At 34.4% G+C, this 25,271-nt stretch overlaps 1 protein-coding gene across 8 annotated transcripts in view; it reads right to left on the bottom strand.

Annotated features, from left to right (window-relative positions):
* The window catches only part of EPHA5 (EPH receptor A5), a 344,576-nt gene that overhangs the window by 23,595 nt on the left and 295,710 nt on the right, over positions 1-25,271 (bottom strand). For all 8 annotated transcript variants that reach the window (XM_019468625.2, XM_019468637.2, XM_019468628.2 and 5 more), the window contains 6 exons: positions 23,405-23,472; positions 21,739-21,864; positions 20,802-20,987; positions 7,595-7,656; positions 5,968-6,177; positions 2,539-2,688 (listed from right to left, as the gene is read on the bottom strand). In XM_019468625.2, the coding sequence (XP_019324170.2) occupies positions 2,539-2,688; positions 5,968-6,177; positions 7,595-7,656; positions 20,802-20,987; positions 21,739-21,864; positions 23,405-23,472 (802 nt within the window). The remainder of the gene's footprint in view (positions 1-2,538; positions 2,689-5,967; positions 6,178-7,594; positions 7,657-20,801; positions 20,988-21,738; positions 21,865-23,404; positions 23,473-25,271) is intronic.

Genomic DNA, 25,271 nt, shown 5'->3' with positions numbered 1-25,271 from the left:
ATGAGCAAGCCCAGTCACGATCAACAAAAACTATGAGCATTTACATACCATCATGTTCTACTCTGGTCTATAATTTTATTTGTGACAGATGCAACTATATCACATAAAATTGCCAATAATGTAGATAACAATGCTACACATATCATACACTAGCTGGGAAGGACTAATAATTCTGAGTTACAGAATGAGAATTGAAAAGAAGTTAACTAGGTAAATAAGGGACCAATGTTTTCCTTGGCATGGCAGAATAAAATACTTTCACAACAATTAAAGGACAGAATGGCATTAAAATAAGTCTTAAGAAAAGTTAGAAGCCAACTGTGAAGTGCTCGGTAGTTCAAGTTAGCATTTGGCATTTATCTGGAGAAAAGTAAGTAGCAAACAGGTCTGGTCTTCCTTCAGGTTATAAAAATCCAGAGTTGAATTTCAGTTGAAGATTTTATATTCATCCAGATGGCTGATCTAGGATCATTGGTTGAAAATGGAAGGGAAGAAGCAGACATTGATTTAATTGGAGATAGTGTGGTAGTTTGGTACACAATTTTAGAGAATCATGGTGAAATTTCTGGTGCTACTTTTATTATTTTTTTGTGACCTTAAGAAAGTCATTTAATCTCTCTAAATTCAGTTTCTTAACTGCAAAACAAGAATTACAATAGCATGTCTCTGATGAGAGATGCACAATAGGAATTCAATGATACAGTTTTTTTTTAACAGCACTAGCCCTAAAATTGTAAAGCTGAAGTGAATAGATACTATGTTCTCCCAAATTTAGAGAAACATAAGCCAGCACTCCTTCCCCTAAACCAAGTGAGTAGGACACAAAGAAAACCGATTGTAGCAATTTTAGATAACTACAAAAAGGGTTCACTGCCTTGCCATAGGCTTGTTAGGGGGTGGGAATGCATTAAGCCCAATTTACTGTTACTTATCAGAGAAGAATGCTATGAAATAAGTCTTAGAAAAGCCAACGTGTGACCTTGACATCTCACCAGGAGATATTGGAAGAAGGCAGGCTGGCTGGAGCAGTCTACAACAGTAGTCCAAAAAGGGAACAATGGCAGAGCATCCAACCAGAATAGGTTTCCCTCTCAGGTGAAGTACACATGTGCACTGGACAGCAAGAGACTGTGAGATTGGGAGCAGACAGCAAGTGAGGTGAACCCTGGAAGTAAGTTGGCATAAGACACCCTCCTCCTCTGGTGACCGTCCCCAGGGGTCCTTTCAAGAGCTCCGACACATACTTCACTAGAGAACCAACGTTTGGGTATTTGACCTGTGGGAGGCATCAACAACTAGCAAAAAAAAAAAAAAATCTTGCCCTTTCTTTTCTACATACCCATCAAGGGCAATTCTGAAAAATCTAGATACAAACTTTGCCAAAGGAGGAAGAGGAGCAAAAATGGGACCATTCTTCCTTCTCTAGGTACCGAGGGTCAGGCTGGCCTTGTGGTTGTGGAAAACACTTTGAAATGGATATGGCATTGGCTTTGATTTAGACTGGACTTGAATTTTTATATCTGAAATTGAATCTTAATTACTGGCATGGGACTGTTGTTTCAACAAAATGAGGCTGAAGAGCTGTAGGATCTGTCTAATAACCCCTGAAGGCATAGGAGTGGGAGATTTTACAGAGCATGGATGAAAGAAATAATTGGAGGAAAAAAATAAATGTTTTAAATCAGTATGCTGTTGAGTTAAGATTGCTCCATATACTGGTTTTATAAAGAAGTAACGAGACAGTTGACGAAGCACTTAAGACAGTATGTGGCACATAGTTAGGGTTCAATATATGTTAGCTGCTTTTACAGTTGTTGTTACTTGAAGGGAAAATATCAAATTTCAACGTGATCCAAAATGGGAAGGCTATATTGAATAGTAACAATGGAAAATTACAAAAGCAAAGACCAAAGAGCCATGTGTCAGGCATCACATAATAAATATTCTGAACTTGAATAGAAGAATCTTTCATAGTTACTTTAATTTTAGGATTCTATTATTCTAAGTGTGAATTATTTTTCCATGTAAGAAAAAAATCTGTTTTCCTCCATATTAGACAGTCCAACTCTTCTTACATTTTTTTAAATTAAAAAAAACATAGATTATTATTTTTATCCCCTAAAAGCATCCACTATTACATCAATATCATTCATCCTTTCAGTTTGGAGTATTAGCTGTCTTTATCAAATGCAAATCATGAAAACGTGGCTGTCAGTATTCATTCTCTGATGGCTTCTTCTTCATCTTTGAAAATAATACTGACATCAAATGAGTGAACCCATCACTATAGTACAGCTAAAACTGTCTGGCAAGGGACTAAGCTTTTATGTAACAGTAACTTACTTTCTTTTGTACTAACTCATTTTGAGTTTCTGCATAAAGGCTATTTCAACAACAATAAAACAGATCAGAGGGTAAGCAAAGTATTTCATTTTTTTAAGCAACTGTCATTTTGAGAAATGAAAAAAGATTCTTTCTTCCAACTCAGAGAACAAAACATTTCATTCTAAACTCGAGGGAGAGTAGTTCCATACTTACGTCTTGATTGGTCATCTCCCAATAGGGTCTCTCCCCATAAGACACAACCTCCCACATCACGATTCCATAGCTCCAGACATCACTGGCAGAGGTAAACTTTCGGAAAGCTATAGCTTCTGGGGCCGTCCATCTGATTGGAATTTTGCCTCCCTAAAATTGAAAAAGAATACAAGAATTCCCACATACTTCAAGCACATTTGGGGATATTGCTGCCTCACTAGAAAGATCTAGAAAGAGATGTAGCATTTTTAAGTGAATCTGTTTGACAGCATGCAGTCTCTTTTCACATACCTCAGCCCGTAAGCACTTGTAGACTGACTACTAATTGGCTGTCTGGAAGGTTTCTGGTTTAAATTCTATTTGACTACTGGAACACATACAGGACCCACATCTCAATTACAGTATCAGGATGGCAACTCAAAGAGGGGAAAGCAGGCAGTCAAGCAAATCAATAAGGTAAACTTTCATGACTTTCTAACAGAGAGTAAAGGACTTAAAATCCCAGGGTAGTTTTTTTCTTCCTTTCTTTAACATAGGAATTATAAATGGAAAGTCTTGATTGCTGAATGCAACCCTGAGAAGTTTAACAGTAAGACAAACATGAAAATCAGATATAATTATATTTCCCCCCGACATTGTGCAATTTCTTTTAGACTTGATTTATCTTATTTTCTGCCAACATATTTTGGTGTTTTTTCTGTTACATACTGTTTTTGTTTTTACCTAAGAGATAGGTATCTCACTTAATTTAACCAAATTAAAAATTATTGAAATTAGATTGCGGGGAAAAATTTATGACATGATATCAAGTTTGGAGTTTTTTCATGGTAAAAAAAAATTGGTTTGGTAGATTTCCTCTTAGTTCACAAAATAAACACTTTTATATCCTTCCAGCAAACTTAGGAAACCAAACATTTCATCCATAAGCAAAAATATATTAAAGGGGGAGGGTACAGGATTTGAATATTTTCTTGCAGAAAAGATTAACTTATGCCTTCCCATTTTGCAGAGAGGGAATGATTTAATTCATACACTAGGGAAAAAATGGAACTTAAGGAAATAACAGCTTCATGTAACATTTGAAGTTGTTCTGTGAGCTGAAGTTAATTTGAACTATTCAATCTATGTTTAAATTATTTGTTCCTTAGATATATGGTAACACCACTTTAAAAAGACTTTCCTGATACATACTTTTGTTAATTAAATGTTCATAGGTAAGATTATATCATTAGGCTTGGCCGTGTGTCACTGTGATATTCTATAACGATATAATTACAGAATTAGTTATATTCTATAACTAACTATACTATTCCTCTCAAAATTGTAGATTGTCAATTACTTTAAACTTCAGCCTAGAACTTTTCTCCTGGTCCTCTGACCATCATATTTGACATCGCTATTATCTGAAGTTCCCTTATCTTCTCATCTCTCAATATACGGATTTTCCATAAACTGCTGTTATGACCCATTTCAAAGAAGTAAGTCTTGAAGGTCTTGGGATCTCTGCCTCCCCTCTGCTCACTTCCCCCCCACCCCGGCCCCCAGCATGATACATTAACACACACCTTGACAAATCTGTTTTATGCATTTAACTAAGATATCAACCAATCATACTGGGAATGGATTTGTCTATAAACTCCTTCTTGCTTAGGCCAAGTTTATTAAGTGTAACAGTAATCCCAACGGAATTCTTAATTGAGGTTTCACTTAATGCAAATAATGAAAATGACAATTAGCTTTAGAAGAGGAGGGATATCCCATCAATTAATTTATTGATTTATTAAGCTAACCATTAAAAGGCTTTGTTTGCTTAGATAAGTTACTCTTGGACTTCAGTATAGTACAGTCCCTAAATATCCATGAATCACAAAGCAGCAGCTGAGAAAAAAAAGCCTTATAATCTATGAAAAAGTTTATCGTTAGACTGCGAGAAGTTATTTTATTTTATTTTATTTTATTTTATTTTATTTTTAACGTTTTATTTATTTTTGAGACAGAGAGAGACAGAGCATGAACAGGGGAGGGGCAGAGAGAGAGGGAGACACAGAATCGGAAGCAGGCTCCAGGCTCTGAGCCATCAGCCCAGAGCCCGACGCGGGGCTCGAACTCACAGACCGCGAGATCGTGACCTGAGCTGAAGTCAGACGCTTAACTGACTGAGCCACCCAGGCGCCCCTTTTTTTAAATTTTTTTTTTTGAAGTAATTTTAAATAATTGAATTAAATAAGCAATGTGTAACATATTTGTCTTAAGAATGTGAGATGACTGGGGCGCCTGGATGGCTCAGTCGGTTAAGTATCTGAACTTGGCTCAGGTTATGATCTCACAGTTTGTGAGCTTGAGCTGTGCTCACAACTCAGAGCCTGGAGCCTGCTTCAGATTCTGTGGCTCCCTCTTTCTCTGCCCCTCCCTGCTCTTGCACTCTGTCTCTCTCTCAAAAATAAATAAACATTAAAAAAAATTTTAAAAAAATGTGAGATGCCAAAAGTGTCCTTCTGTATTGACACAACAGTTAACCAAATCTTATAGTGAAAAAGATACAATGATAAATTTTTAGCTTCACAAGGAGTTGGAAGATTGAGGATATTTAACTTCATGTTTTCTTGACATTGAAAGATTTAGAATTAAACACAGTTTATGATAAGGGATTCAAACTCAAAAGGTGCATGCAATACATAGAATGCTCCAAAAATTCTCTTACACCAATACCCACAGTTTTCCACAGAAAGAATTGTCAGATATATACCATATCGATTCAGGAAGCAATTACTTTGCTGGAAAAGGGTGTTGATTTATGCTAATTATGACAATATGAGTTAGTGGCCAACCTTCCATAAATGTGGGCTTAGCAGTTAATATAGCATGTCAGGAAAGTAATTAGGCATTAAAATACTTCCAGTGAATCAAAACTTTTTGAAGAAATAGTTATTTTATTCCCTACCATGTGAGTCCTTAAAAGGCAGGCTTAGGTATTTCATTTCTGTATTTCTTTTACAAATGAGGACACCGTGGTGCAGAGAGTTTAAGCTTCCCAATGTTATACATGTTTATATATTCATATATACATATATAATATTTATTTGTTTTAGTTAGGAAATTCTCTAACTTTCTCTTTTACATTTAAAACTCTGTATGTACAATTTTCGAAGCGTTGTATTCACTCTGACCTCAAAGTTTTTGTTTTCAGTATCTGTAAGGGAAAAAAAATGAAATCTTGTGACCCATACGGTGAATACTTTACTTATTTGAGTTTAATATACAAATTTGCTGCTATCCAACCTGTAGAATGATTACATTTTTTACACCATCCCTTTTTCTCTCTGTCTTCCTATGGGAAAGGAATGTTCTTTTTACTATTTCCTTTAAACACCTTTAAAAATTAAACATGTCTAGTCTAGTGTTTCAGAAATGCATTCTGTTAGATCTTACCCTGGTGGTGTAGGCTGCCTCGGGATCGTCTTCCAGCACCCTGGAAAGTCCAAAGTCAGACACTTTGCACACAAGGTTACTGTTGATTAAGATGTTTCTGGCAGCAAGGTCTCTATGCACGTAGCCCATGTCGGAAAGGTACTTCATTCCCGCAGCGATGCCTCTCAGCATGCCAACAAGCTGAATCACAGTGAATTGCCCATCGTTTTTCTGTAGAAACGATGTAGAAATATTAGTCCTGTGGCAATAATTACTGGGGGAAAATTTGAAAGGATCTTCCTTCAAACGCCAAATTAATAGTATCACCAAATTCATATGCCATTCCTAGCTGAAGGAAAATGGAAAAAGTTATGAAATATTTTGTTAATTTTGTAACATTTACCAGTCCTCTGCTTGGTCAAAGCAGATCAAGACTTTGAAAGCTCTTGTCAAAAATCTCATTTAGTTGCCCTTTTCTGCATTGTAATTCCTTTACTCTCAGTAATCAGAGGAGAATGTTCATCACTCCAACCTAGCACCTGCCTTAGATGAACATGGCACATTTTTGAGGTGCTTTAAAATAAGTTAGCTGGATAGGCATATTGGAGTAAAAAAGAAGTGGCTGGAGGAGACAAAGGAGTTTCTTTAACAACAGATGGGAGAAAGATCACTGAGCAATGACCAGACAACATTAGCATTTCTTAGAAGCTTGCTGTCTTTGTCAAGGGCACTGAATTCACTGCAGGTACATGGAATAAGGCCCAACTAATGATTAATTTGAAATAAAGGAATGATATAATCTTAAGAGACTAGAGAACTTGAAGATACGTATAAGAAATTTGACAACAGAATCTGGTAGAGTCTGGAGATTAGTAGAAAACTTTGCTTATCAGTAGACAGCTGTCCTCTTCAATGCACCGGTCCTTGGAATAATCCTCAAGAAAGTCATTGTCCCATCACCTCGCCTAATCAGTAGTAATAGTTGCTACACTAAATGTGAAAACCTGCCAGCCTACAGGTTTAATCAGGCCTGCAAACATGTTACATTGTCCGGCACAAGCTATTTAGTAATATAATGAGTTGCCAACAATTAAAATTTGGACACCTGCACATAAAAACAAAACAATATTTTTCCTGGGACCCAGAAGATCTGACAACATTAGTGATACCATCTATTATCATATAATCATTCCACTGGTAAAAGTGGTGGCTGACCCTCAGATGGATTATAAGTCTATTGGGTCCCTTCATTACTACAGAAAAGTTGCATAGACCTTTTACACATTTTTTTCCTTGTTCTACCTGACATTATATACTCTGAAAAACTTACTATTTGTAAAAAAGCTTCTTTTTTTTCCTTTTCTTTCCTTCTGTCTTTTTCTTTGTTTTCTTCCTTTTTCTCCCCTTTAATTTTTTGGGGGGCAAATTAACATATATTTAAAGAAAACTATGGGGACATATAGTTTGGATTTGTTTACATTTCTGAAAAGGACAATTTTCAGACCAAAGTTTATTTTTGGAGTATAAATATTCTGACCCCCGAAATTTCTATTTCAAAATTCTGCTTTACAGTGACTCAATTTCAACTTCAACATCATAGTCAATATACAAATAACACTTTGAATAATTAAGTTGGTCTCAAACCTACCTTTAAAAATGTATCTAAAGAGCCATTTTCCATGTACTCTGTCACTATCATCACGGGTTTGCCTGAAAAGAAAACATGGTATGAACTGTAATGTTTTGATTTGGCATTCTTATCTAGGAAACGTTTGCCATAAGTTATTACTTCTTCCAAATTATATATATTCTTTTAAAAAATGTCCTCTTTGAGTAGCAAGTAAATTCATGACATGATGATATCTTAGTGTAATGGGAAAGTATCATAAGAATAATAATAGATTGACATTTAAGATATAAAAATACACAATTTTCAATATTAAAGTCAGTTTGTCAAAAATAGTTTAAGGCTGCATTTTAGTTTAATACAGGTAATGATATAATATGCCAAATAACATCCAGCAAAGAACTGTGAACATATTTATCTTTCCCACAATTCTGAATAAAAATTCCTGTCTATCTGTCCTGCATCCGACCCCTTTAATATAGGCTGTATTTTCCTAACTTTATTTCTATGTTCTTATAACTCCTTTCCTCATGGATACATCCTTTTTCCTCTCTGTCACACACACTCTCTATCAGCCCAAATTTTTTTCATTCCTCAAAACTCTGTTCTATGGCTTTTGGGTGGGGGAATGGGCTAAATGGGTGATGGGCATTAAGGAGGGCACTTGTTGAGATGAGCACTGGGTGTTATATGTAAGTGATGAATCACTAAATTCTACTCTTGAAATCATTATTACATTACATGTCAACTAACTTTAATTTAAATAAATATTAAAAATTAAAACAAAACTGTTCTAATTTCTCTTGCTATCTGGAAATTTCTCTAGCAATCACTGTTTCCTCCCCTTTCATGTCTGATATAGAAATGCAACCTAGAGGTCAGCTGGACAGACTCTGAAGTCATGCTGCATGGCTTTGAATGCCAGATCAATCACTTATGATGCAATCTTGAGCAAATCATTTATTATCTTTGTGCCTCAGTTTTCTCATCTGTAAGATAAGGGTATTAATGTCACCTACTTCACAGAGTTGTGGTAAGTATCCAGCAAGTCATATGGTTATGCAAGTCATTTTGAATAGTGCTGGCCAGTTAGAATTTGATGTTTTGTTATTTTATAAACTTTACCTATGTATCTATGGTTTAAATTTCTTGCTGGATATAGGTTGACTAACAGAATAGATCATATTTTATCTTCCTTAAAATTATGGCACTTTGTATATAATGTATCTGTGATACAAGATGAAAAATACATGATCAGGGGCACCTGGGTGGCTCAGTCAGTTAAGCACCAATTCTTGATCTCGGCTCCAGTCATGACCTCATGATTCCTGAATTGGAGTCCCTCACTGGGCTCTGTGCTGATAGTGTGGAGTCTGCTTCAGATTCTGTCTCTCCCTCTCTTTTTGCTCATCCCCTACTCATGATCTCTCACTCAAAATAAACAGATAAACTTAAAAAAATACAAGATCGGGGTGCCTGGATGGCTCAGTAGGTTAAGCGTCTGACTTCAGCTCAGGTCATGATCTCATGGTCCATGAGTTCGAGCATGAGTCGGGCTCTGTGCTGACAGCTCAGAGCCTGGAGCCTGCTTCAGATTCTGTATCTCCCTCTCTCTCTGCCCCTCCCCTGCTCTCTCTCTCTCTCTGTCTCTCTCAAAAATAAATAAACATTAAAAAATATATAAGATCAAAAATCCTTATTATATGAGAAAATATCTAAAACATGATTGTTAGTTTTATCACTCTACATTGACCTCACTATATTTTAAAACATGCCCCTTTACTAATTTAGTAAAAGCATGTTACATAAAATTTGTGTTAAAATATTTTTTGTTTAAATTATTTGTTACATTTGTGTTAAATTTTGTGTTAAATTATTTGTTAAATTTGTGTTAAAATATTTGTGTTTAAAATATTTTGAGTTAAGTAAAAGGATACCTTATGTCAGAAAAATTGGTATCTTGGATGTCTATTAATTAACTTTTTGTATTATGAAGAGAAACACTTAAACAATCAGAACATGTTGGGATGAGCACTGGCTGTTGTATGGAAACCAATTTGACAATAAATTTCATATGTTAAAAAAAATAATCATAAAATGCATTATAATTAACATAATAGCATTCTCCAGAAAAACATCTGTATTTTACTGAAGAAGTGATTCATTCAACCCATAGAATTATAAATTACATATTCATTCATACAACATTATCTAGAAGTGCAAATAAAGCTATAGAAAGTTAGACAATTACATATGACAAAGAAATAAGTAGGAAGAAAAAGGATTTTTTCATGTCAAGATCACTTAAAAGTTACTATTTAGAATAATAAGGTAGTACTAATTTCTTACTCAGATAATTATCTTTTTAAAAACATACTTCAGAAGCAATATTCTTTTAATTGAATGTGATGAGTATATTACAAATCTAGACACATTTCTCTCTTCCTCTTTAATGTTTAGAAAAGTATTTAAAAATTTTGTCTAAAATAATTCCTTTGGCATACGTTTGTAGACGTCTACGTTTGGTGAAACATCACATATGCAGAGAACAAACACTAGAGAGGGAGAGTCATCATTTGATCTGAACCTTGAAGACTGAAGGGGACACCCCTGTAATCAAAGGTAACATATTCCAGGAAGAAGAGGCAACATGTGCCAAGAAATCTTGTCATGAAAGAACCCATCAAGCTCAAATATGGCTAAAGCCCTGGATTTTTGCCTTGTCAATTAGGAAGTGATAGGAGATGAGTTGGGAAACAAGTTTCTTAAAACCTGACTGGGCATACAATACCTTAGTAAAATGAATAAATAAATAAATAAATAAATAAACTCATAATGTATTTGCAAGTGCCTGTGACAGCACAAGAGAAGAAAAGATTATTTTTTTTTAAATTAGTTTTTAATTGTAATCTAAGCTCATGAATACAGAAGTGTTTCCAGTTTAACTTTATTTTAATTATATTGCCACACCCATTTTAATTCAACTTTTAAAATAAACATAATTCTGCTTTGGACCTTTTTAGTCACATTCTCACATCTCAGAGCCCATTTTAGCCTTTCTTTAATGTCGAAGCTCCCTCCCCCCACCCTTTTTTTTTTCCCCCAAACTTCACAACTAATATACTTCCCCAGGGGTAATGGCCAAAATATGTGATAACTGCTTTGGCACAGGTACCTATGTGTCAGAAGTTACACCAGCCACAATGCTGGAGTATCCTAGAATGTCCTGCTATACCAGACCATCATCCCTTCATTTGCCTGATTTCGGGGATTCAGAAGTCACCAGGGATGAAACTGAGTAGGTATATAAAGGGGACACGTGGGTAACTATGCACCAGCTTTTTATCAAACACTATAGAAATATTTCAATAAATTTACAGCTAATAGAGCCAAAGAGTGTGTACTTGCTAAACATTAGCCCTGATCCAACTAGAAGGAGGCCTCCATTTTCTGGAATCAATCAGGGTAGCTCTTTTATTTTGACTTTGACTCTCACTTACAGAAATCCAATGAGGAAACTGTCATAGTATAATTGGAATTGGAAGAACTGATTTCTAGAAGATATCCAGAGAATATAGTATTAGCTTTTCCTCATTGGCACCTCTCAGCGCATACCATGTAAGTAGATGTCTTGTCCATCAGACTGAAACCCTGATTCTTGTCTATCATTATCTACTCTACCCCAAGACCTTTATAATTGCAGCATCTTCCCTATCTTCTGACTTATAAAACTTTCAGTTTCTTTCTACTCTCTTTTTCTAGAATTTCTTCATTCTATCTACCCTCTCATTTGTTGGACTCTGTTTTTACCATTATGGGTTAGTGGTAAATATTTAGTACTGCTCACCCAAGGTCTACCGAGTAGAAATTGGATAGAATCCCCTTATAAAAACATCTTTTTCTTGGGTAAATTTGTTCCTTAAATTCAATCCAAATTCACTAAGCTTAGAAGAAAAATGTATACTCTAAAAAGAATGAACTGATCAGAAGACTTATTGACATTGAAAAATATACATTTGGAAAGAAAAAAATAAATGATTACATTTTGGGGAAATGGGCACCTGGCATTTGTTCTATAAGATTTCCTAGATCTCATCACCTAGTTCCAAAAGTCAGATTAATTATTTATGACAGTGTAGGTTGTAATGTCAATAACAAAAATGTTATTTGAGAAATATAATAGGAAACTAAAATACTTCTCACATTTTAGAAAATGGGAGAAAAGCAATTAAAATGAATGTTTGCAAACAAGCATGATCTTCTTTTGTTGACAAGAATAAGACACTTCAGGACCCATTCGATTATTTTTCATGCTTGAGTCATTTTAATGCTAATTATATTTAGTTTGGCTATGTTTTGTCTCAGTTCCTGCTAGCCTGCAAGAATGACATAGCAATAATTAATGTGGCTTACTCTAACCCTTGTAAATTCAATAAAACTGTATAAATCATTTTCCATTATCCAGCTCGAAGTACAAAGAGTAGATTTGCCAATAATTTTGAAAGCATATTATCAAAAATCTATATAAAAAGAGCTCATAAAGCATGTCAAAACATGATTCTAATCATAGAGTGGAGTTTTTATACTACTTTATATTATTTATCAAAGACCTAGCCCAGAGTCTAAGTAGTAATAGAAACACATTATTTGTGGAATTCACCAATCTTATATTTTAATCATTCAGTATTGATAATCATAAAAAGAGCTACAATTTATGGATTTATTGAATTCTCACTTTTTACAGGGCAGTGTTATTTTTAATTTTATTAAATTCCATAATAGTGATATTATAAAAGACTTTTTCAGAAAAAGAAGAGTGAGATTTAAAAAACAGATTGAATACATAACTTGGGTTGATGAGTACGAATATATAAGAACCAAAGTTGGGAATCGCATTATGTCCATTTGACTATAAAAGCTATTTTACTTTCCTCCGTACTAAGATGCCTATGATTTTAAAATACTAATTTTAAATTTTATTTTATAATCTCACAACTATTTACTCTTTTGTGTTAATACAAGCTTGGTAATCATGACTATGACATGATAAACTATCCAACTACTAATGACAGATCTGGTAGGAATTTAGCTTCTCTCAATAAATAATATATCCTTACATAGGACTATTACTTATATACGTTCTGAGTGGTCTGAAGTGTTATATGGTGAAATAAATGGTCTCGGATTCTATTTAGTTATTTTTTTTAACGTTTATTTATTTTTGAGACAGAGAGAGACAGAGCATGAATGGGGGAGGGTCAGAGAGAAAGGGAGACACAGAATCTGAAACAGGCTCCAGGCTCTGAGCAGTCAGCACAGAGCCTGACGCGGGGCTCGAACTCACAGACCACGAGATCATGACCTGAGCCGAAGTCGGCCACTTAACCGACTGAGCCACCCAGGCGCCCCTCTTGGATTATATTTATATGAGGTATCTAAAGGAGTAAACCCATAGAAACAAAAAGTGGAAAGACTCTTGATTTCAGTACAGGACATGATCTCACGTTTTTGTGAGTTTGAGCCTTCCATCAGGCTCTCTGCACTGACTGCACTCATGGAGCCTGCTTGGAATTCTCCCTCTCTCTCTGCCCCTCTTCCATTTGAGCTCTCTCTGTCTCTCTCAAAATAAATTAGTAAAATTTTAAAAAAAGGGGCTCTCATATTTTAATTCCATTATGGTCCTTAGTTGTTGGTTAACAATTTAGGGAAAAATAATTTATAACACTATATAATATTAATTTGGTGAAAGATGATAAAATCAAAAGTCTATATACATTACCTGAGATGGGATGATGAAAATACCAAATGTTTCTATAAATAAAAATTCCAAACTTTCCATAATATCCTCTTTTATTTCAGATTGTTTACACTGATAGAAACTTTTTCATCAGATGCTCATTTCTAAAATTAAAAATGAATTGGAATTGTTCTGACATTCGTGAAGGTAGATAATTACTTTTGGATTCAGAAAATATGGACTTTTCAGAGGAAGTGGGAATCCAAGAATTAAGAAATCTGACAGCTTTGTTTTATTAATGAAAATACTTTAAAAATACATTTACTAATAAACAGTTATTTATAGTAATAACAATTTATAGTAATTACTAATAAATAGTAATTTATTAGTTTTTGTTTCTATATTCTATAATGTTTTTTTTCAGATGAGCAGGATTTATATATCAGGAAGAGCACTTGTAAATATCTAATAATTATTTTTCATATATTTTTTCAACCTCTTTTTATGTCCTAACAAATAAAAACAGGTACTGAATTAATGAGCTGGCTTTTATATCTATTTCAGCTGTAAATATATTTCCATCATGGTTTGTCACTGGTTCATAGAATTTGTTTCATTTCATGAAATGGATGATGCAAAATTCAAGCATACTCATACTTCAAACATTTTCATTTTTAAGTCCATCTTCAGACAGAACATCAGTCATTGGATCCTTCTCAAATATAAGTGGTTCGAAACTAAACTACTGATTACCAACCACAGCCTTGCTCCTCCCAGACTTTTTCCTGTAAATGGCAATTCCTCTCTTTGAGAAACTAATGACAAATAATTTATAATTATTGTTGACTCCTCTCTTTTTCTCACACTCCATATCTGAATCACAAGAAGTCTTACTGTAATTGTCTTCAAAATATCTAAGAATGCAACTACTACTCTCCATCTTGCTAGATCAGTACCCTGATCTAATCCATAAGGAGGTCTGAATAATGTCAGTAGCTTTCCCATGGTCTCTCTGCTTGGACATTGGCTCCTACCATCTACACTTAATACAGAAGCCTGACTGATCCTGTTAACGTTGATAATAGACTCCGTCACATCTTGGTTCTAAAGGCTGCAAAGATCAGATTAAGAGATGGTCTTCATAGGGACCAAAGAGGGTGTGCAGTATCTATCCTCCTGCTCTACCTTCAGATTAGCTTCCTCCAGACTCCTCTCCTTCATTCCACTGAAGCAAAAATGCCCTTGATATTTTTGAGTATCCCATGAAAGTTCCATTTGAGACTTGGGGGTCCTTATTTCTATAACATTCTGTTCCTAGATATCTGTAAGCCCACACCTTCACTTCATTCAAGCCTTATCAGAGAGGGCTTTCACTAAATAAAATAGAAATCACTAACCCTCAGTAGAAGCAATCCCTAGTCTCTTCACCTAGCTTTATTTTCTCATTAAATATATCATGAATGTATTTATTCACTTAATTTCTGTCTCCCCCACCCAAAATAAATTTTATAAAGGCAGGAACTCAGTCTCTTTATCTCTGCTGTATCGTGCTGATCAATATTGATAGACATGTATTATGTGACCAGTTAATATCTTTGAATAAATTAATGTTTGTCAAGTGTATACTGAATGATAAAATATGAGATTGGTAATGTGCGCTATTTAAGAGCTTGGGTTTGGAAGTTATGTAAAACTCTTTTAAAATGTGGCATTATCATATACTAGTTTTATGATACTGGGTAAGGTATTTAATCTCTTTAAAGTTAATTTTTCCTATCTGTAAAATAAGAACAAATACTTTTGTCTAAAAAAACACATTATTTTGCAGATTAGAGATAATATAGAAGGAGAATTAAGCTCAGTAAATTTTTAAAGTAATGTTAATGATTGTAGTAGTAATAACTGTTATATGCAAGATCTTGTGAAAAGATTCTCAAGCAATTTCCTTCATATGAATTTTAATTTTTTTCTAAACAATTGTGGTTTTAAAGAATAAAGTTTTAACAATAAAATACAAACTATATATCACTCTAGCTAGTTTTCACTGTTTACAAAACTGCATTAAGTCATCTACTCATTTAATACCGTTCATGTCTAGCCCTGTGATAGAGACTGGGGGGGGGGGCTATAAACATGTATCAGTTTCAAGAAGCTCATTTTGTAGTATGGATGATAAAGCATGTAGAGAGATAATTATGATATCATGCATAGCAAGACAAAGTGCAGAGCAATGCAACTAGAGTGTATATGATTGTCTCTGGCTGAGAATTTATTCATTCAACAAATATATGAAATGCTACACATTCTCAGCACTGATCTAGGAATACCAGGTGAGCAAGATAACAAAACTTCTGCATTTAGAGGCTTAAATTCTAATGTAGGACCAGGAAGCTTTCCTTTACTGAGCTATTTGTACAACTGGGAAGTTTTCTTTTACTGAGCTATTCAACACTATTTAGTGATTACTGTATGCAAGGCAGACACTGAGGATAGAAAGGAAAATGAAGATAAATGACACCAATCTAATGGAGAAAGCCACATTTGAATTAATCTTGAAGGTCAAGTAGAGCTGAAGAAAGTGGAGAGGACATTCTAGGGCTGAATGAAGTGTTTCAAAGGGACAGAACAAGAACTAGGTAGAGTTTTTCTGGAAAGGAAATAGTGGAATGTGAGTCATGGCCAAAATTATACCAGGTTAAGCAACAAAGTATATGTTTTTTGCTTCGTTTATTTGCTTGTTTGGTGATTAAGCATCAGAGGAAAGCAGTGATTAAGTAAAATCTACCTTGGGATAGTATGTATGGAGGGGCTAATGTGAGAAAATACAAAAATAGGAAGACTTGCTTGAAGATTGCTTGAAATAGCTCAGGATAATGTATAATATATAATAAAATCGAAGTGACTTTATAAGATAGAATGAAATACTATAGTTGAAGGTAATTACAAATTTATAAAATAAGTCAAGAATTGTCTGACAATGTAAATAATTAATTGTCATTGAAGGTGCCATCTACTCAGACGTAGAAATAAAAAGAAATAGGGAGAGATTTCTCTAAAGTTCCTTTAATATTTTGTTTAAATTGATTAATTTTACAGAAGAACTAAACTTATTTGTACTCGATCCTGGATTAAGAAATATAACTATGAATCACTTTAAGATTCAAAAGAAACATTCCTTTAGTCAACTTCGATAATAATTTCCAGGAGTATGGAAAAATAAGTCTTAAAGAACTAAAGATGCTGTGATGGGAAAATTTGATATTTTTATTTTATTTTTTAATCTCTTTAAATAGTAAAAGTTGGCACTGTATATATTACATGAAAGCATACTGCACTGTGGATAAGTCAATTAAGGCAGGGCCTTTGGGTTTTTTACATCATTTCTCATGAAATCTCTCTAGAATATATAACTATTTATGATATGCCCTATTTAACAACACATCAGAGAAGGAATTTGAATTCAGGCCCATGTTTCTGGCACATAGGGCAATGATACCAGAAAGATGAAGGTTCGTGATGACATCATCCATAGAAGTGCTACTTCAGACTCCCTCCCTCAGCTTCAATCAGAAAAATAACACGATTCAGTTGCACTTATGTCTCATTATCTGTGTGCTGCAGGTTGAGAATAATTGTTGAATAAATTAGCATCAGATCAGAGAGCATGAAATTAAGGACACAAATAAAGTGAGTTGCAACATGGTAAATTAAAAACAAGTTGAAGACTTCCTCAGTTGAACATCAAGAGGTACATTTATTAAGGGGAATGCAGTCTGAGTTCACATAGAATATAAGACAGAATTATTTTAAATATTTTCCTTTTGCTTCATGCGTATGTGTAGTTTCAGGGTAGCAACATCAAATAGAACATTCAATTAGGAGACTAGAAATTTCAAATCTGTATTCCCAACCACAGTACTGTTTTTAAGACCAAAATGTACAAAATTTAGGTAGGATCATTTGTTGATAACGACACTTAATTTTAAAACAAGGTTTTCGGGGCACCTGGGTGGCTCAGTCAGTTAAATGACCCACTCTTGATGTTGGCTCAGGTTATGATCTCATGGTTTGTGGGATCGAGCCCCATGTCGGCCTCTATGCTGACAATGTGGAGCCTGCTTGGATTCTCTGTCCCTCTCCTGCTCTCTCCTTCTCTCTCTCTCAAAATAAATAAATAAAAATTAAAAATGAAAATAAGCACAAATAAAGGTTTCAAGTGCATATAAAGTACATGACAAATTTATTTTTTAAATGTTTATTTAGTTTTGAGAAAGAAAGAAAGTGTGAGCAGGGAAGGGGCAGAGATAGAGGGGGACAGAGGATCTGAAGCAGGCTGTGTGCTGACAGCAGAGAGCCAGATGTGGGACTTGAACTCATAAACCATGAGACCATGACCTAAGCCAAAGTTGGATGATTAACCGACTGAGCCACCCAGACATCCCAGTATGTGACAAATTTAGCTGACTTAATATAAAAGATTTAGTTATCTTAGTTTGTCTCAGTCAGGACCCATTCACATTAAACAAGTTCTGTAATAAATCAGGAGTCTATAAAAGTAGGTAGTATTAGTTAAAATTATTTTAGGGTATTGTCCACTAGTATCTAATGCATTAACTTAGATTAAAATAAACATACCACTATACATACATAAACTACTATAATTACCTGCAGATTTTTTCACATATATACCTAACACAAAAATATATCTGAATTTAATCTGTACAACAGTCTTACAAGTTAGGTATGACTTCCCCCTTTTTTTGGTGATATTGAAGCTCAAGGTGTTTAAGTAAGGTGCCCATAGATTGGTTTAGCATTAAGTGTAATAGGCTTACATAAATTTATAGGACATTTTCTTTATCTTTGACAAGCAGACATTTTTTAGGTAAGAGTTAAAAATATATGCAAAATGGAAAAAATTAAATGAAAGATCTGAGTAAGAATTTTGGACATAGGAAGGATCATTATAGACATTTGCAAAAATTTGTACATTGGCACAGTATTCAAAAGAAGGAGGGATTACTTCATGGTGAAGTGGTGAGGGATTGTCTCATGGATGTGATGTGATTTGAACAGGATTTTGAAGGAACTGAAAAGGTAGTAAATACAACGGTGTAAATTTCAGAGGAAGAAGCAATGTAGGCAGATCAAAATATCAAGCATGTTAAAATGGACTAAAAGACATGGCATATGAAGGAGTTCAGAGCACAAGAACAGATATAATGGGAAAGTGATACCTATATATCTGTTAGTACCCTGCCATGCCTGTCCTAAACTTTATCTGTATTAATTCATGTCCCTTTTACATCGCTAGGAGCTATCCTTATCTCTTATCATTGATGAGGAAACTATGGTTCTGAATGTTTAGCTGACTTGTGCAAAGTCACATCGTTTATGGCAGAACCAAAATTATAATATATGGCTAGATCCATAGTCCATGTTCTTGACCACTATGCAATACTGTCTTCCATAGTAATAATAGCGACCTGGCACTGTTCTAAACATTACATTCATTATCTGAACTCATTCCAGAAGGTAGACTTGCTGTCTAAGAGCTTCACGTTTACCATGGGTAATAAAAAGTCATGGTTAGAGTTTATTTGAGGAAGTTAAATTTGGCAGTCGTATTAAGGATGAGATGAAGACATGACATGTATTCAGTATTTGCCTACTATTATTATCATGAATATAATTAATAACTACATTTTATATTAGATAGTATCATTAATGCATAGGAAAATATAATAATCACTTGCTATTATAATTCTTGAACCTATAGTATCTGGCACCACATGCTATCACTGATGTCCTTTTAAAGTCCTTTTCCTCAGATAAAATGTGGTCATGTTCAAATTCAGATTTCATTTAATTGCACTGGTGACCATTTTTTTTCCACACCGTATTCTTATTTCAAATATTCCTGCTCATTCATCACTGGGTATAAGTTTTGTAAAATATTTAATTTCTTAGTTACTAAAAAACCATATTTTTCCTTGTTCTCTACCTGTCTCTCTCTCGTCCCTGTCTCTCCTCTCATCTCTCTGTAAGAACCTATTTGTTCTGATAAGAATTAAGGATGCCCTTGCTCCAGTAATACCCTCTTTGGGTTACTGTCAAGGGGACAATAACGTATGGGCATGTACTCAAATGGAAGAAGAAACACATCTAAATTTTGAAGAAACCCACATGTCTGCAGGTCATTTTATTCTACTACATTCCTCCGTGAGAATTTTTACCGGAAGTGTGTATTTCTTTTGAGACACGGAAAAAAAAACAATCTCCTAGCAATACAAGCTGATTCAAAAGTTCAGACAATCAACAACACAATAATGTTACTGTGGTCTGTTTTAGGACTTTTAAAGGGATTCTACATTCTCATCTGTGACCTATTGTGAATATATGATGATTTGGGAATTCACTTGTTATTTACCAGGTAAATATTTTGAGTTGTTTCTTTTGTCTGCGTTGCAAAAAAGTTGTATATTGTTTCTGCTCTGTTTTCCATATTTAAAAATTAAATAAGTGGATATCCAACCCACTTATGTCAATAAGTGACGGAAGTCGATACCCAATCAAATGAAATTACTTAGTAGATTCACAGCATTTATTGAATACATATTGCTTCTATGAATATTTGGCACATATAATTTAAAAATTGATTAATAGCAATGGGAAGGGGAACAAATTATTGAAAGCAAGTCTAAAGAATATTCCCTGATAAAATTTCTAGATGATTTAGAAAGTGGTAAGTAGGGTATGAGGGACAAAGGAAGGAATGAGAGCACATAGACATAGCAAAGACTAAATGAATTTAAATAAAATAAAGACCTTAGTTATGTCACTTGAAAATACTTTATTGGATGGCTGAAAAATTACTGGAACTCTTTATACTGGGAAGCTCGCCACATAACCACATTAATGACACACATACACGTTTAAAAGAGATGTGAAACTCTAGATATTTTTGAGTACAAATTAGATTTTCTTTAAGAAAATAATTAATCTCAAGGAACTTTTCCAGTTGTCTGTGGCTGACTGCTGCTTTCCCTAAAATTATTAAACCACCTATGGTTATAGTAATCCTATTAAATGTTAAACTTCAATGCCTCAATCAAAACATTGAAGTTAATATTTTATTAGGATAAAAAGTGAAGAGTCAGAAGAAAAAGCAATGTTGATACATTTACGGCTCCTTTAATGTTGGATACATTTTTCTCTGGCAGTGAATTCATAGTACATGAGTTAATACATATGTTTTGAAAAACTCAATAGAAATTCAGGTTCATTGATGATCAATGACTTTGACAAAACTCTACTAAAATACAGGACAATTAGTATTAATGCCAATGAAATTGTTAATAACATTACTGTGGCTATTTTTCTTTTTATCCTGAAATTAATAATAACCTAATAGAAGAAACCCAGATGTTCATAATACATGCAAACACACACACACACACGCACACACTCATAATTTGCTACTGTACTTACTTTTGGTCACAACACCTTCTAAGTGGATGATGTTAGGATGATCAAACTGCCCCATGATACTTGCTTCGCCCAGGAAATCTCGACGTTGCTTTTCTGTATAGCCTACTTTGAGGGTTTTGATTGCCACAGGTAATTCCCTTTTTCCTGGAAGTTTCAACCGTCCACTACAAACTTCACCAAATTCACCTTGTGATAAAGATGAAAAAAACCCCACAAACTCATTTCAAATCCTTACTCTATGAATACACTAAAGCCCTATTAAGGAAGAGACAAAACAGAATTGAAATGGGAGTCCAACTTTGTTATCAGGGTTAAGAAGTGGTGCTTTGGGAAAAATCGTCTACAGGTGATCATTAAACACTCTGGGGGTTATTAGCTTCATTCATCTCACCTACAAAAACCTTAATGAAAACATTAGAAAGAAATTAAATGCAACTGATTGAAAATCACTCGCATCTTCCTTCTGTGTCTACACTAGCAGTGCCTTAATTACTGAGAAGGGAAAAGGAGAAAAGTTTATAGCAGGACAAAAAGGGAATAATTTCAAGGAAGAGATGACTCATAAATAGAGTATCTGAGTGCTTAAATTATGTAAATAGTTTTGGGCATTACAGATTATATAAGGAATGAAAGAAACAGTAGATGATAAAACACTATACACTTTATAATGTATATAAATATGTATAAAATATACATACTTTTGCTACTTTATTTATTTATTTATTTATTTATTTATTTATTTAATAAAGCAAACATTTGCTGGTTTAAATATGAGCTCCACAGAGGGAAGCATTAAAGTATGATCAATTACCTACCACTTTGAAAGCAAGTCGATTACAAAAGATTAAAAACATTCTTTGTTAGATCAGGACATTGACATATTACATTCTATAATATAAACACAACTTAAAAGTCCAAGTTAAACACACTATTGTACCTGCTCCAATAACTCTTTCAATGGTGATGCATGAAGCTTCTATCTCCTTGGCAAATTCATGGACAGCTTGATTGGGATCCTCATAGGTGTGTGGATCAATATAAGTTCTTACTCCTGGCAATTTAACTGGAAACATAAATGTGCATTAAAATATAAGTGCTTGTGATGAATGAATGGAATCACAAACATTATTAACATGCACCTCTGGCTTAAATTCCTAACTCCTAGAAATGGCCAAGCTGTAAGGACAGCCCCTCTCCTGAGTTATAGGAGTCATTTGTACAGCTATGTCACTTACATAATTTTAAGAAATCTGGATTGTTGGCCTGTGCAAGAAATGCATATATGACAACATATTTGAAAAGGCACATCACTGATGTTCAGAGAGTCAGTGCCTGAGGCAAACTAAGATAATTTTTTTTTACTAAACTTGGCAATGAAATGTTAGTGAGTTATTTGTTGCTTTGTTATTCTGTTTCACTTAAAATGCCTTCACAGAGGGGCACCTGTGTGGTTCAGTCTGTTGAGCGTCAGACTTCTGCTCAGGTCATGATATCACGGTGTGTGGGTTCAAGCCCCGCGTCGGGCTCTGTGCTGACAGCTAGGAGCCTGGAGCCTGCTTCAGATTCTGTGTCTCCCTCTCTCTCTGCCCCTCCTCTGCTCTCTCTCTCTCTCTCTCTCTCAAATAAATTTTTTAAAAAAATTAAAAAAAATAAAATGCCATCACAGATGGTTACTTTTGGTTTCAGAAAAAATAATTTAAAATAATTTTTCTGAAGTTTTGGTCCAGTAAGACTGACACAGAACTAAAAGAAAAGTTCAACTTGTCATACCTCTGTTACTGCATGACTTTATACAAGACTCTAATGTTCTATGAGCCTCAGTTTCATCACATTTAAAGACTACCAATTTCACAGGGTCTTTTTTTTTTTTTTTGAGGATAAATACCATTAAATAAGATGGGAACTATGATAATAGACTCAATATTTTGCAGCATGAATTATGGCTTTAATGGCTTTGATTTTTATAGTCACAGAAGAGTGACAAAAACACAAGAAATTCTTCTCGTAATTTACTTAACAAATCAACTAACACTGTACTATTTATTAAAAATGCACATATTAAAATACCATTAATTAGAACTCATTTAGGCTAATTTATAATGCATGTTATAAAAACTTGATTTTCTGCGTTTTTAAAAAGGATAGTCTTTTTCAAATCATCGAATGAAGCTTGTTGCTACCGGATCTGCTCAGGGAAATTCTTGCTATCATGCTAGAGGAAGAAAAAAAAAAATACTGAGAAATTTTATTCATTTAATCTGATGGTGTTATTGAACCATAGATTTCTACTGACTGTGTTGCAAGAAATTAGAATCGACCTGGAAATTTGGTTTGAAATATAACAGCTTTTTATATTGATTGAAATTTTTTTTAAGTAATTATAATGAAGGTATGCTTTAAAAAATCTAATAAACCATCCAGCTGTTGTCTAGGGTCAACCAGCAGTGCCCCCAAGCCCATATGCTTTATGGAATGTAACATAACACATTGTTTTAAACAAAATATTTTGGTCAGTTATTACATCTCCTTGTCTGAAAATGAACCAAAATAACAATAAAATCTCTTCTATTTTGTTTTCTTTTGATTTTTCACAATTTGCTTACTGTGCCCATTATGAAAATGCATCTTTTCCTCTTCTGGATCTTGCTTTGCTTTGCTGTAACCACACCGCCTGGAACAGAGTAAGCTACAATTAGCTACATCTCCAAATGTTGAATCACGTGAAGCCCAGAAGCATGAAACGCAATTGAAATGAGTGCAGCCCTGACTGATTTTCACACCAGCATCGTGTAAAAACACCAGTCCTTCTTTTGGATGAGTCATATTTCCCAAACCAGCGTCTCTCACTCTTGCCCAGATTTCACGGAGAAGTCTGAAGCCATCCAGACCCATTTAAAACAAACAAACAAAAAACCCCCCCAAAACCCTTCTCTTCACCATACACCAGACACCAGACATGTTTCTGTTATTTTTCATTCTTAAATTTTTTTGTCACCTCAGAAGACTTTTTACAGAATGAATTGCCCAAAATAGTTTCTATTGAATTAGTATCTTACTCTATCATTTTTTTTTCTCTTGTTTTGGAGTTTTGAAGTAAAGTTGCTCTTCTCCACTCAGTCTACTTAGATCACTACCAAATTTACCGTAATCTGCAACTTCTCTCAGTGCAGCCCCACTTCCCAAATTTTATTCTCTCCTGTTTTACTCAACTACTTACTAATTTACCAGTCTTTGAAACCTGCTCTTGTTGCTGAAAAAAAAAATCTGTGCTTGGAGGTTCACTAATGACAGTCACCTCATGACTTTATCTTAGTTTTTAATTATTCATGATGGACTGAAATCTCTACTCCTTTTGGCATGCTTCTTACTTCTCTCTTCTACCATCAATCCATTCATTTCCATCCATTTAATTAATACCTCTATTCTGATTTAATTCTTTTGAAAGTTACACTCTTGTCCCTCATAGATTTATTTTACAGGAGTATTCCACTGGCATACAGACTCAATAGGTCTGAAAAACAAATCAGTATATTTCTCTTTACTTTCAATCTTGATCCATTGCCTTCTTTTCCTGTTACTAACATTGGCAAGGCCTTGGCCCCTTTAAGAACAAAGCCATATTCTCCTGTACTTCACAACAAATTAGTTGCCAAATCCCAAGCATTGTATAACGTAAAAGTCTTACAATTCATCTCTTCTTTTTCATTAGGTCTACTGCGTCTTCAATTAAGGCTTTGTTATTTTTCTTTTGGATTGCAGTAAGTGCCTCTGAACAGATGCCCCTGCATTCTGTAACTGTTGTCCTAAATTCTACAAGACATGGCTGTAGCCAGGTTACTGTAAATAAGGTACCTTTCTGTGTTGTTAGCTGTCTCCTGCAAAATCTTCCATAAAATAATAAGGTGTGGATTCCTAAATATAGCCCTCATGCATATTTCCTACATTTTCTCTGTTATCTTCAAGTATACTGAACTATCTTCAGGTCTTCAAGATATTTCCCCATGTTTCCACAATGTGCATATGCTGGTTCCAACACCTAGAATGCTGTTCGTAACAATTTTCAGTTATCAAAGTCTAGTTCAATTTTTGCCTCCTTCATGCTTTTGTTTCTGATACCCCAACATAATGCCCTATTTCCCAATAGCTTTCTGAACCCAATAGCTTTCTGTACCCCTCTCACATTGTGATTCCCATTTCAATGCAACATAATCATTTCAATATGTTTTCTGGGTCTCTTACTCGTTGTCAGTTTCTTGAACGGCAGAAACTAGCATTTACCTATAAATTTCTGCAGTGACCCAGCGTCTGTCTCAGAGTTAGCACCAAAAATATTTGTCACATTGATGAATGGATACATGAATGAATGAATGATATTTTGATTGCGTCTACACAATGACAAGTGTTTGGAGAAGAAATATGCTGATGAATACTAAATTGATGTGGTACATGATTAACCATACAACATTAAAA

This window comes from Panthera pardus, unplaced genomic scaffold (genome assembly GCF_024362965.1).
Source record: "Panthera pardus isolate Hobbes unplaced genomic scaffold, ASM2436296v1 HiC_scaffold_13, whole genome shotgun sequence".
NCBI classification, from domain to species: Eukaryota; Metazoa; Chordata; class Mammalia; order Carnivora; family Felidae; genus Panthera; species Panthera pardus.
The sequence above is the reverse complement of the archived record's forward strand: the minus strand, read 5'-3'. Positions and strand labels throughout refer to the sequence as shown.